Source organism: Ptychodera flava, chromosome 2 (assembly GCF_041260155.1).
Source record: "Ptychodera flava strain L36383 chromosome 2, AS_Pfla_20210202, whole genome shotgun sequence".
Classification (NCBI taxonomy): Eukaryota; Metazoa; Hemichordata; class Enteropneusta; family Ptychoderidae; genus Ptychodera; species Ptychodera flava.
In genome coordinates this window covers 17,323,274-17,338,414 of record NC_091929.1, presented here as the reverse complement: position 1 = coordinate 17,338,414, position 15,141 = coordinate 17,323,274, and the positions used below count along the sequence as shown (strand labels likewise).

The following is a 15,141-nucleotide window of genomic DNA, read 5'->3' as shown; positions in this document are numbered from 1 at the left end:
GGTTCGCGTTAGTGGCAACGACGGAATACTATAGATGACCACGAAGTATGATAGTCGCTGACACAGTTAAACATTCAATATTTCCAGTATGAAGTTAACGCATTTTGTGGTCATGTGAGAAAAATAATCCCACACTCCAAGGCTCGTGTGAGACAAAATATCCAAAACGAGTGTGAGAAATCTGACCACAGGTCCTCATGGGAGTGAGATTCCATTAATCAAATGTTAATCCATGGCTTCAACAGATGAGGCATCTGCCCTCTCAAATTCAAATTACATGTAATGAGAAAGACTAACCGAAAAGAATGGATGACGTAACTGTCATAATTGTACAATAACGACTGAAATTTAAGAACCATACACAGAATAACAAAGATCATGTCTACCAATCAATGAGCTGAGTTCAAAAAAAAAATCGCACTCATACCAATCCATAATCCAATCACAGTAGGTCAGAATTCATAAGACAATAGTTGTAAACATAGACACAAAACAGCACAGTGTGTATTAGGATATCTATCAAGTTGAAATGCTCTATTTCCTCAGAGCTCCCTCCGTGCTGCTCTCTTTCACCCTCTCTGGGTTTTTGTTTCCATAATGAAGGTCACCACGCAATCTTTCTTCCCCTTTCACATACATGGTACGGCTAGGGTTTGTACAACCTTTCCCCATAAAAAGACATAACAAAGAAAAGTACAAAAGAAAATTATGCATCCTACGATAAGCTAGAGAGTAATCGCCAGGAATTAAACCCTGGAAGATACCTAGGCTATAGCTGAAATAACTCCCTAAAATGAACTATGTGTACATCAGTTCGACTTGTAGATCAGATAGGGGATGGTTTGCAGTCTTGCTTGCCTGATATCGAGCTAGCAAAATAGTATTTTTTCAGTCATTTTAACGATACATCGTTTTTATCACAAAACAATAGATACCCAAGACTCGCTTCATTGCGGTATTACAGCCAGCTGTGAACGGAGTTCAGCTGCAGTACACAGAGAGATAACAAGACCAAAGCAAGATCCTAAAGGTGAAACTACAAGCGTGCAACAGCACATAGACGACCACAGTTTACATCGAGCACAGGACGAACACATCGCACAGCAAATACAGCACCTTCAAGAAGAACAGGAGGAAGTAGCAGATAGTACAGGTACACAAAACTGTTTCAATCCAGATTTTCTATGGTTTATTTTTGAGTTTGATATACTTTGAGTTAGTATACGGCAAATGTAATTCACAATTCATCGTGCCTAGCTAAACAAAACTTCATCCACAAAGTACGCAAATGAACCAGCGCTTACTTGTTCACGAAGATATTCTTAAGTCTGTACCGGTTTTGTAAGTTTCCTGCGCCCTATACATTCAGCGAGCACATGTACGACTACAGCGACAAGATAATCAAATATTTTACATCACATTTCAAAATGATAAAAATCATTATTGCCTGTCTTAAAGAGGGAAACTTTAAAAGAGAGTCATTAATTCAGTTTTGATTCAAGTTAAGCATTTAACGTTTTGGTCATATGTAAACAAAAAAGTAAGTTTGAAGCTATACAATATTATTGACAACCATAACGTTTACACTTGCAATTTACTGTATTGACAGGTTCACCACCAAGTAAACGCCGTAAATGTTCTAGCATTCCTACTGAAATACATCCAGGTTAGTCAACATGTGATTTAGCAAGTTTCATTCATTTTTCGTACGTTTCGCAACGATCCGAGACGCACAAATGTATTATAATGGACATTTCTTTCAAGCAAAGGCATGGCATTGTTGGTACTTTATTTGTAAGTTAAATATATCATTTCTGCTGACTTTTACTTTTTTCTTGACTCAGTTTGATACTTGTATAACATGTTATATGTATTATTTTCCATGTTGTAAAGAAAGAAAAGTGGTCTCATGATCTATAGAAGCTATTAGGATGCGTGTCTGTCTGGCGTCCGCTGTCAGTCTATATGTTCGTTGTGTGCATGATATTGTATGATAATGTTTGTATGTACGTACGTACGCACGTATGTATGTATGTATGTATGTATGTATGTATGTATGTATGTATGTATGTATGTATGTATGTATGTATGTATGTATGTATGTATGTATGTATGTATGTATGTATGTATGTATGTATGTATCTATGCATGTATCTATGTATCTATGTATGTGAGAATGTATGTGTGTATCTATGTATCTGTGTTTCTGTGTATCTATATGTGCATGCATGCATGCATTTGGGCGTTTGTGCGTGCATACATGCTTACAGTATGTATGTATGTATGTATGTATGTATGTATGTATGTATGTATGTATGTATGTATGTATGTATGTATGTATGTATGTATGTATGTATGTATGTATGTATGTATGTATGTATGTATGTATGTATGTATGTATGTAAGAATGTATGTGTGTATCTATGTATCTGTGTTTCTGTGTATCTATATGTGCATGCATGCATGCATGCATTTGGGCGTTTGTGCGTGCATACATGCTTACAGTATGTATGTATGTATGTATGTATGTATGTATGTATGTATGTATGTATGTATGTATGTATGTATGTATGTATGTATGTATGTATGTATGTATCTGTGTTTCTGTGTATCTATATGTGCATGCGTGCATGCATTTGTGCATTTGTGCGTGCATGCATGCATACATGCATACAGTATGTATGTATGTATGTATGTATGTATGTATGTATGTATGTATGTATGTATGTATGTACATGCGTCATATGTATACGGCAAGATAGATTTTTATTTTAATGATATTTTCAATATATGCAGAAATCAAAAATCTTCTTCTGCATAACCCCCAGTGAGACAGTTGTAATATTCTTTTGACGGGCCCTAGCGATGACATAATTCCGATTTGTTGAAAAGGTGATGAATATGCAAATTTATATGGCAAATATTTGTGACTTTCGGACACAAACAATGTGCACCGACCAGCGAACTAGCGGCCAACAAATCTCTGCAGCGATATTTAATGTAACACATGTAAACGGATACTCTCTATATTAAAAATTATCAAAAATTTTGAAGAATTTGTATATTTATTATCATCATTAGAGATGATTTCGTATAAAACAATAAAGGCAAAATAGTTTGTTCTAAGTTCATTGTTTTGTTTTAATTTAAAATATCTTTGTATAAGTTTGATGTATCACGATCCATTAAGAAGTGTTTTGACAAGATTTTATTTACCCTCACTAGACGATGTTAATGAGATTGGAGATACAGATAACTTGGAATTCTGTACTGATGAACCACAATTGGAGACTTTCAAGCTGAGGAATTATCAAATGGAATTGGTAGAACCTGCTTTGGAAGGCAGAAACACCATCATCTGTGCCCCTACAGGAAGTGGTAAAACTATCACTGCCCTGTATATCATGCAGCGCCACCTAGTGAAAGGATTTACAGGTATTGTTGTTTTACACCTCATGACTAAGTGCAATCATTGTTTTTAATTCTGTCAGAAACGCAAATATTCTTGAACATATACACGTGCTTGAGTAAATGTCCTGTCATCGGTATGCAGAAGAATTGCTATGCCACTGAAATCCCATATTTTAATGGTTACCTTTAATGTTCTTTCAACAATAGCAGACATGTATTACTATGGAAGAAGCACCTACAGTGCGTTTCACCTAGGCACCGCAACTCAGCGTATGAGACGGACACATTTCACGTACAAAACAAACGATTAGCTTGGGTATCACCACACATTTCAAAGCCACCGACTCATTGGTTAATTACAGTGAACCAGCATGGGGCAGAGCGGCAGCCCCATGCTGATTTACTGTAACTAATAAATAAGTCGGTGGCTCTGAAATGTGTCGTAATACCCAAGCTAAATGTTTGTTTTGTTCGCGAAATGTGTCCGTCCCATACGCTGAGTTGCGGTACCTAGTTGAAATACACTGTAATCTCATCTGTGTCATTTTAAACAAGTTTACTATTCCTCATCACCATAAACCAATTTCTCTTCATGGCATCTGCGTGTGGATTTTGAATTATTTATGATTTAAATAGTTGGGTAAGCAAAAATGAAAATCTTAAGTCTCTCGTGTGCTTTTTTTTCTTTCACCATTTAGCAAACAGACCGCACAGAATAGTGTTCCTTGTGAACCAAAAACCACTGGTTGAACAGCAGGGGAATGTGTTTGAGGAGTACCTCATCCCAATGAATTACAGGGTCATCCAGTTAACAGGAGATACCGCTACCATCCCCATGGCGGAAGTGGTGGAAGAAGGTTATGACGTCATGGTGTTGACAGCCCAGATTCTGGTGAATGCCCTGAAAGACAACATCATCAGTTCCCTGTCTGTTTTCACCATGCTGATATTTGATGAATGCCATCACACACAGGTGTGTAACCGAAGATCATGGTAGCCTCGTAAAAACATGAAATAATTTTATAACTTGCTTTGTTTTTGGTCATTAACAGGTTGAAATGTTTTCTGTCAATGAAATGTGACAAAACTTTCAATCTCTCAAGTACAACTTGGTATACCATGCTTCAAATAGTTCAATATTATTCCCTTATATTTTTCTTCGTTCAGCAAAGGAACGTAACGTGGTGACACGGTCATTCCATCAGGAGTATTTTTCTTGCCTGAACGAAGAACACTATTAGGGAATAATATACTTATCACATTCACAAGCCAAGAAATAGTGTAATTTTCTTTGCAAAATGCAACAACTTTTCTGGTAACAATTCCGCTGTTAAACCTTTGAACTACTTTAGGAATACGTAGTTGGTGTGTTGTCAAACCTTTCCAGTCGTCTGTCGAGTGAGTGACGAAATGCCAGGGGACCTCTCGGTCTACCTTCCGCAAAGGAAGTTTAAAAGATAACACTGACCTAGAAATTACCACAGACAAAAATGCGATATTTTTCCAGAACAACAATCGACTGAATCTCAACGGCGCGAACACTCGCGCATGACCCTGGCTATAATGCTTATAGAATATACGGCTAGTTTTCAATCGGGTTCGAACCCACAACATACGGCAACAGTCGCCTAGCGGAGAGGCCACAGAGAGAACCACTCGGCTAAATCTCCACTCCCAAAAAAGAGTGGTTCAATAGCCGGTTAAGTTGTTACATTTTTCTGACTGAGACCGCTCCACACGTTGTAGAGCTCGTGAAGCACTCACGCACGCATGCTCACTATCACACATCGCACATACAAACTTTATCGAAGCGAAGAAACGAATTCATCGCTTTAACTGGGCGAACGATAACCTCGCGGACAATTCTGTCCACCAGCAGAGTTACCAACCCAGGGTAGAAAATACGGCTAGTTTTCAATCGGGTCCGAACCCACAACATACGGCAACAGTCGCCTATAGAACGTACGTGTAATGCGACCGGCTTCGAGTTCCTTGTTTCCGCAAATTATTAACGTAATTCCTTAGGAATATACACGCGGTGCAATCTTGTGTTTTTTATTATTCGGATTATTATTTTCGTTCGATATTTAAATATCGATTTCATCATATGACTTTTGGAGACCTTGACACAGTTTTTGCGGTGGAAACTGTATGTCTACCGCATGAAGGTGCAATGTGCGTCGAATGTTCAAGCGGCGGCGGGGTCTATACTCCCATATCGGCGACAACACTAAAACAGAAGGACTCACACTTTGCAAATTGGATTTATTGTGTCAGACTTTAAGTAACATGTCAGACACATATTGATCATGGGAGAAACACCCGCTGGCATGTTTTTTGTTGACATCGATGAGCACACCGAAGATCGACGCAAAACAAGGTCCGACGCACCAAAATTGATCACATGGACGCGGGTTGTCGTGATGTTGAACGACCAGAGTGTAAATCCCGTATTTTTGTTTTGAGACAATAAACTTTCCCTGTGCATGTGATAAAGACTACATTTTCCTATGATAACTCTTGGCTGATGAAACAAGTCACAGTCTATCTTTTGGTAAAGATGGTCAACTGCAAACCTTGTCAGCCTTTATTCCTGCTAACTATAATTGTTTTTCATACTCCTGTACTTTTAAAGGAAGTTAAGATTTTTTTCTGAAATAATATGCGGAAAGTGTGATACTAAGATATTATCATACATTTTCCTAGAAAAAAAATTTGCAAACGCATTTGATATTTTAGGAAGTAATGTCTAAAAATTCTTACTGCAACATTTAAAGCTGCTGTTCTATACATGTAACCATAATCTTGCAATTGACACACAGAAATTGGAACCATACAATGACATCATGGCAAGGTACAGAGATATGAAGATAGATCACCCCAAACAACCAAGGCCTCAGGTAGCTATTAATTTATGTATCTTTCCTCTTATGAAATGCCATGACCACTAACCATTCTTACCAATGTCAGAAATTATACAAGCCAAAGAACTGTTTCTTATCTTCAGGCAGGGACTTGCCAACTCAAGCAAAAATACAAGAAAATGTTTTGTTATTGACATTTTATTGAAACTTTCGGAAAAAGAATCGGTACTAGAAGCCGTTATGAAAAAGTTTTCAAAAGATGGAGTCACCATGCTAGATTTCAAGATATAATTACGCAAGATTATTCTTTTTTCAAAACAAATGTGAGCAAAATGCTTACTCATCAGTTGTTTTTCTTGCTTTGAAAATATAACATCATGCATCACAATTGTCTCAGAAACATACTAGTTTCTGCTGACATCTTATGACCATTTATAGAGGAATGTTTCAGAAATCTATGCTGAAAGGAAATTACAGTACTTCTGTCTCAATAACCTACCTTTGTCCTTGTGGCAGAAATTCATCATGAAGCACATGAGCATGGCAAAGTGCATAATGTTACTATATTAGATGTATTTTAAAAAGGTGACATGAAATCACCAATATCTTACAGCATGTTTTTTGTTAACTCACTTCAACACATGCGTTTAATCAAGGAAATCGTTAATACTCTTGCATTGGCACGCACCTCCTGAGTGTATGTTGACTGTGTTCTGATCTAATATTATTATATTGCAGCTCAAAAAGTAAAACCGTTTATTGTTATACAAATATGCCACTTTGATGGTAAAGCAGCATGAAAAAATTGTTTGCATGTGTATGTGTCGAGGAGAAGGTCAATACTTATGAACTTGTAAGACCTCGATGTGTCCATTTGAGCAAATTAGATTCAATGTTATCGCAACCATATAACAATCAGTGATTGGTATTATATTATTCTGATACATACTTATTAACACTAGAAAGATTTCAATTCTTATTTAGAAAAACTCTTGTGCATCCCTTGTACTGATAACCTTACTCTTCCACCCATATTTCACTCTATATATGTTACCCAGGCCTGCTGAAAACTATTGGGATATACCAAAGTGTGGCAGTAAAAGGGGTTACATCACTAACATTCTAATATTATCTCACATGGTCATAGATAATAGGATTGACAGCTTCCCTGGGCGTGGGCAAAAGTAAAACTCAGCAACTGGCAATGGAGCATATTTTGAAGATCTGTGCCAATCTTGATGCTGATAATATATCAACTGTTGTGAAAAACAAAAACGAACTGCAGCGTTATGCTCCTGTACCGGATGAAGGTGAATACATGTAACATTAGTTGTGAGCACCTCTCAACTTTATTCGTAAGAAAATAAAATTTCATTCGTGACCGAAATATGTGCCCCTATCATACTTGATCATTCCCCTGATCCCTTCGCTATCAAGATATTTGATAATCACGTATACCCAAGCAGTCAAATTATGTATTTTACAAAATTCTTAAGGCACTTTGTCCCAAAATGAAAGGCGAAGTATACAATACTTCGTATTAGTGTCCTTGAGGCAGTTTGCTCAAGGTTTAAGTGACTAGGTGCAGACAATGCCTCAAAAAAGTCGTGAACCCTTGCCACTTGATACATCATAAGCAATAATATCATCGTTGCTTCTCAATCAAAAATAGCAAAAAAAATTAATTCATCCATTATTGTGTTTACACTTTTGATGTTTCAAAAACACTTTTTATAAGGAATTAAGTTAAACAAGTCAGTACATTTAATAATTTATTCTGTGGATATTACTTACCCAATTACATCTGATTTTCTCGTCGTTTATCTTCAGCATTACTCAGCGTTCAAGGCAGAGTTGAAGATCCATTTTTCAAAATAGTCAGTGAAATTATGTTAAAAATTGAAACTGATATGCTCTCCTCCGAAGGTAAAGTGCTCGAGTCCTTTCATTATTCATATCCATTTGATTCATTATGATGTGCTTTTCTCTCTGGCCTAATGATTGTTATTTCCCTTTATTGCAGTAGGTGAGTGTTTGTTATAGTCGCAGTCAAGTCACCTCATATGACTTGTTAAAAAGCAAGCCGTTAAATGAACAGCCCCAGCCACTGTGTTGTATTTGCCTAGAGTTCTAAGGGATGGTCAAGTTTGCAATGTGTGCTACGCAGAAATGACCTTAACACGATTGGAACTAATGTGGGATGATTTGATCTTCATAATTTTCAATTTTTTTTCAAAAGTGTTGGGTACCCTCTAGCTGAATGTTGCAATATTATACATTACAAATAAAAACAAATGTGTCTTAAAAAGAAAAGCAGATAAGCTTACATTTGCAGATTCAACCGACATTACTTCACTATCCAATTATCCTAAATTAGTTCGAATCGTGTTCCTCAGAGTTTGAATATTTTATCACCAGTGTGCTCATTTCAGTCCAAATTTTCAAGAAAACATAATTCATTAAATTACCTCAAAATGGATCGTAGCGTGCAAACACGGATGGTTTCAAGACTGAAAGGTTTGACATATTGTTTTACATATTGGCAGCGTTTTTCAGCACTTGTGAACAAGCCGTCCTTTCAGTATTCAGTTGAACTGGACGGGACACGGACACAAGTGTCAGGGTACATGTAATTGAGTGGGTGGTCTCTGCTACACTATCTTTTGAATTCTGTCAGTACTTGTTGACGTTTATTGAAATTCAACCAACCGAGTACCGGTTTCTGAGTTCTTGACTTACTCAGCTGTGTGATTACACTACTTCACCAATCTATTCCAATGATCAGAAATAAGCATTGAGTCTTGTATTGTACTGAGAGATGTTTTTCAAAGGCCTTGGTGTTGTCTTTTAAAATCACAGTATGGCGCTATATGGTTGAAGTGAAATTTGAATCGGATGTAAGTTTGTTATCTGGCTTTTGAGCCACATGCTTATCGCATTTGTAACTGTAGTCACGAAAGCAACAGAATATGATTCACATTTTCACAGGTACTGACGCAATTGACCCAAAAGTTCTGAAACCCCCCAGTGAGCGAGGAACACAGTCCTATGAGCACTGGGTGGTCAACCTCGGAAAACAAAGTATTGTTGTGCTCACGGATGACAAAATTGGGCGGATGTTTACGACATGCACCGATCATCTTAGGGTAAGTGATAAGTATTGGTTTGTAAGCATATCTCATATTCTAGGTTTGGAAAGAATGGTTCTCCTGAGATAGCTTCAAATCTTGATGATGTCATATGAAAAGAATGTTACACTGTTTATACCAGAGTCATGCTGACACGATTGGAACTAATTTGGGATAATTGGATTTTTCATATTTTTCAAATTTCTCAAAAATGTTAGGTGCCCTATAGCTGAATGTTGCGATATTACAAATTACTCAACTTTGTGTAAGCTGAGCTTAATTATGCCGTCTTTTACAGCATTACATGCAAACATACATGTAATTTTATTTTTATGCTTGGAAAATTGGCGCCACTGTATATAATTCATTATTTGAGATGCACACATCAGGTGAGCAATGAAAATTCAAACGCATTGTTCTAAAAAGAAAATGCCTTTTACTGGACCTATCAACTCAGGAAAGGGTTTAAAGTTGCTATGCAACACTGTTTTGCTATTAATATGTTCTATATATTTACGACTACAAATGTGTTTTTTTCTTTTTTTCTGTTTTTTTTTAAATAATTTTCATGTTTATTGATAGCAGTAGAATTACATGCGTTAATACATTTCAGCTAATTGGTATTTCCTTCATCTCCAGAAATATAATGATTCACTGTTTGTCAACAAAGATGCTCGGACTAAGGACGCTTTGCAGTATCTAAACAAATACTTTGACAACCTGGAGAACAAAAGACAAGGTTTTGATAAACTTGATGAAGACCTCTTCCAATTATTTAAAGGTAAACATACCAGATAACTAAGGATTATATTTTTTCAATTATAAGTAGACCAGAGTAACTTTTGACATATATTTGTCCCGATATTTGTCCCGGTCCCATGCTTGCCCTTGTAGATCTTACAATCAACATGCAATAACAAAAATAATCAACCTTGACCACTGTGTTTAGGAGTATTGAATTGATGAAATCATAAATGCATCAATAATTCAGTTAGCTGTTTTTAACAAGGGAATTTTTAGGGAAGGACAACCCCTGTGTTTTGAGCAATCAATTTGTATGTTATAAACTACACAGGAGAATCGTTTTCATAACAAAAGAATATGCAGATTATGCAATGAAATGTAAATTGGTCGTCCCTCTGTTTATCCAAGCAGTAAAGAACACTGATTGTTTCACTGTGAGGGTCAAAAAATGATACTGTTTTTGATATATACATTTGTGACAGTTGAAAAGGAGATCATGCAAAGTGAATCTATCAGTGATTTATCGGAGACTCACCAAAGCACGCAGCGAGGATACATTAATTAGCGTAACAAAATTCCTTTGTTACGACAATGTGTAGTTAAACTTGATTATATATCTAAGTCTTCAACTAAAAAAGGATACACGCAATCATCTGCATCATCATTTCTGCACCACTTCAGAGAACAAACCAGAGTTGGAAAAAGTTGCAGCTGACCCACAATACAAGAACCCTGTACTTGCAAAACTGGGTGACCTAATCCTCACAGCTTAGAAGGACAAGCCGGATTCCCGTTGCATCATTCTCACTACAACTAGGGCTTCATGCTATGCCTTGAAGAGTTGGATGGAAGAAACTCCAGAATTTGTAGGACTGAATCCTGGAGTGTTGATTGGCGGTGGTGGAAGCGGAGATAATCCTGGTAATGAGTGTATTTTTCATTGTTATATATTTACTCCCTTTCTGCTTTTCAATTACAGTGAATATAATTGTTGTAAATATCAAGTTTATGATAATTTAAAGTTATAATGGGAACGTATAGCATCGTCACTAATCACTGATTAGGTTTCTAATGGAAAACCATAAACTTTAATGTTTAAATGTTTTTACCCTCACATCTCTGTGTAGAGAATCACTCATCATGAATGTAATGAATATAATGGTTGAGCCAAATAATGGAACTGAAGAGGGTGAAAAATCTACATGTCAGTAAATCAAATATTTATCTGACCTTTTTAGTACATCTTATGTAATCATTGCAGCTCTTACATTTTGTGTGACAATGTAGTTTAAATCCATGTAGACAAGAAAATTGGATGAGATCAAGCGTTGAAGTCACTTGCAAATATTTGATCCCTATCACCACTGGACTTTGGTACTTTCCTAGTGTTCACAGAAGATCACGAGTGATCAAGTTCATCCTCAGTTATCGTTAAACAGGTCAAAGATCAACATTTATGACCAGATATGAACTGAAAATGCTTACACGTGTATCAGGAAATGTTGTAGTTGTCTGTGAATTTTTCAACCTTGGCCACATGTTTACAACTTCATTGAACGTGTTATGATCAACATCATGAACAATATTCACTATAGATTAATTCAAATGTCATTAAGTATGTAAATGTGTAATTAACTGAAATAAAGACACTAAATTTCTTTGACTTATGTAATAGTCTTACCATTTCATAGCATTATGCCAAACTGTGAAAGGTCATTAGATATAAAAAACAGAAAATTAGTGGACATAAAAATGCATTTTTTAGCACAAAATATTGATCACTGAAGTGAAAATCCTAAATGACTTTCAATGTTGTTTTAACGAAGTATCATCAATAGCATGTTTTGTCAAGTTTGACCAAGTTAATCCAGGTGTATATCTCTAATTATGAAAAGTTCATAAAAACTGCAAATTTGGAATTGGCTGAAGTACAAATGCTCTGTGACTTCCAATAATATAGTATCTTCAATGAAGATAGCAAGTTCCGCCAACTTTTGGTCAAGGCAATCAAGATATGTAACCCTAGTAGGAAAGTCCATAAAATATACATATTAGGAAATGGCTGAAGTTACATGCTTAATGACTTTCAGTAATGTTCGATCGATTACATACCAAGTTTCTTCAATTTTGATTGAGTGAATTCAGATATATCTGCCTGATTAGGAAAGTTCATCAAATATGCCAATTAGCTATTAACTTTCATGTCACACCTTTATGTCTTCTATTGCATATGAATTCTTCTTTGATTAACCTTTAAGCAAATTTCATCCTATTCTGTGCAGCCGTTCTGATTGTATGTCTATTTTTTCTAAAATCATTAATTATGCAAATAAGCATAAATATGCAAGCCCATCAAAAATTTAAATATTTTTGCTATTGTCTAACAGAATCTATGTACCAAATTTGATTTTAATCAAATAAGCCGTTCTTGCGATATCGCGAAGACAGATAGATAGACAGACAAACAAACAGACTGACAGACTCACACAGACAGACACAGAGACAGACAGACAGACAAACAGACAAACATCGCTGCGACATTGGTTCACGTGTGTGAACACATGAGCTAAATATGAATTTGGATCAAACCGCAGTGGTGAAAGGGTTAACAATAGATGTCAAGTCTTAGATAAAATGTTGCCCCCTCTACGTTTTTAGGAATGACTGAGACACAACAACGGAATCTTTTAGAGAAGTTCAAAGAAGGCAACCACAGTATCATCGTCTGTACAAGCGTTGGTCAAGAAGGTATCGATATCCAGCTCTGTAACTTGGTTTTTCGCTACAATTATGCCAACAATGAAATAGGTCGTGTACAGGCTATAGGTAAGCTAATATTGCGATAGAAAAAAACTACCTTTCCCTTGATGTTGTTTTCATTAAATTAAATATCATAATCAACTTTGTGTCAGCATAATATCAAGACTCCCAAAGAAAAGTTTTTCGTCCATGTTTTCATGAAATGTCGAGTAGTTTTCAAATAGCTGCATGCTTAGAATTAATATAAATAAGCCGTACTTTTACTAGTCATGTAGACATTTGCACTCAATTTTAAGGATTTTGGATAAACATCTGTTTTCTTATGATCGAATTTTTCTGAGAAAAAATTTTCCCAGAAATGATGACATAAGAAGCCTTTAAAACTTCATGCGTCACATGTTATCTTAGTTTTTGGTAATCACTTTGGTAATATGATTGTGATAAAAGGAAGAAGTAGAGTCAATTCTGGAAAAACTTTCCTGGTAGCAGTAACGGAAACTGGTGTCATGAAACGAAAACAGCTTAATATGACATGCGAGAAAACATGATGTATAAGGCCATCCAAGAAATTCCAAGGATGAGCGAAAGAGCCTTAGCGAACAAGATCAACGAGTTTCAAGCTTCAGATCAAGTGGAGCGTCGGGGACGTGAAGAAGCAAAAACTGCTGTAATCAACAAACGTCGAAAGGAAAGGAAGCACCAAAAGAAGCTATCAAGTTCAACTGTAAAAGATGCAAGACATTTGTATGCCTTTCGACAGACTTACGCATATTCAAAGAGACACATTACCTCCTCATAGACGACACCTTCCAGGAGAGAATTAAGATCTCGCAAAACAGGAAACCAAAGCAGATAGACGAAATGTACAAACACAAGAAGGTGCACTGCAAGAAATGCATGCAGGACTGGGGCATCATCGCCACAATCCAGGATGTTGACTACCACATTTTGAAGGTCGAAAGCTTTGTTCTGGTCATGCCTGATGGGAAACAAAGGCTGTGTCGCAAATGGAAGGACATAACATTCAATGTTGAGCATTGCAGTAAAGAAGATTTACAAAAGAAAATTAATGTAGAGGAGTCTTCTAGCCAAAATTAATTTTTCCTATACATCGAGGCTTGTGTTTCTTGATTGATTGATCTATTCATGAATTTTCAAACAGTGCTGTGTGATACTTGTCATACTGTGTATCGACTTTTGGCATAGATCTTTTTGACATATGTTCAATTATTTTTCAAAGTTTTTGACTGATTACTTACTTGGCGATTTAAATTTGAAATATTATGCCATACTTTGTAGTACCATGTCTTGCTGATGGATACATCAAAGACACACAGAGCATTACATAGGGTAATTTTTCTCATGAATATATGTGCCGACCTCCGGCCAAATATTTGAACAAGATGATGTATTTTAATGAGTAAACATTATGTTCCCTGCATTCATTTTTGTACATAACAAATGTGTTTGCTTCAGAGAAGCCAAACAAAATAATTTAGTAGTTTAACCCTTTTACGACAATAGTTTGGTCCACATGAATTGTCATCAAAAGTTATTGTGGCTTTCTTTACTTGGAATTAAGAATGGACAGGGTAATTAACCTTTTCAACCCGATTTCCCTGTACCACACTCTCTATTGAAAACAATGGAAATATCTTGTGAATTTTTTCAAGAGAAAGGGATTAGCAAGTTTTGGCAACCACACTGACTTAATCTTTGGCATCTTTAATGAATTATTATTTAAATTAAACAGGATTTTAGATAATATTAGCTAATTTTTAAATATTACCATTGTAGGTCATGTATTTTCATAGCTATAGCCAGAATGATATATATCTTGCAAACAAAGGCAGAGACGAATTCTTTGTGAAGAAGTTTTCTCTTATAGCTCTTACTTATTCTGCCTTGAGCTGTGTAATGAAGTTTTAAAATGAACAGTGCTTGTGCTGTAACGTTTTTACGGTCAAATCAATTTAAATTTACAAAGACGTAGGCTAGACTTTAGTATATAATGACAAGTGATAGAAGATTTGTACATCTACAGGGAATGTAATAGTTTGTTGATTTACTAAGACAGTGTTCTGTTTTATCTTAAAACTGTGTTTTTACATTAAATTTGTAATATACAGAGGGATATGTTTGAGATATCACATAAGCAGAAGAATGCCAACTCTTCTAAAATATATTATATCAATTCTTAGATAAATGAATAAAATGCCATATTTGTGAATACG

At 35.9% G+C, this 15,141-nt stretch overlaps 2 protein-coding genes across 2 annotated transcripts in view; both read left to right on the top strand.

Annotated features, from left to right (window-relative positions):
- Positions 1–15,141, top strand: part of LOC139115899 (V-type proton ATPase subunit E-like) — a 340,813-nt gene that overhangs the window by 254,980 nt on the left and 70,692 nt on the right. The window lies entirely within an intron of this gene.
- LOC139123542 (antiviral innate immune response receptor RIG-I-like) lies at positions 198–15,133 on the top strand. The gene is made up of 14 exons (XM_070689716.1): positions 198–203; positions 874–1,153; positions 1,610–1,666; positions 3,226–3,435; positions 4,110–4,384; positions 6,234–6,311; positions 7,423–7,585; positions 8,106–8,201; positions 9,264–9,421; positions 10,043–10,184; positions 10,829–10,881; positions 10,921–11,068; positions 12,806–12,973; positions 13,355–15,133. Exons 1-14 carry the CDS (start codon positions 198–200, stop codon positions 13,453–13,455), a joined length of 1,935 nt encoding a protein of 644 aa, XP_070545817.1. The 3' UTR covers positions 13,456–15,133.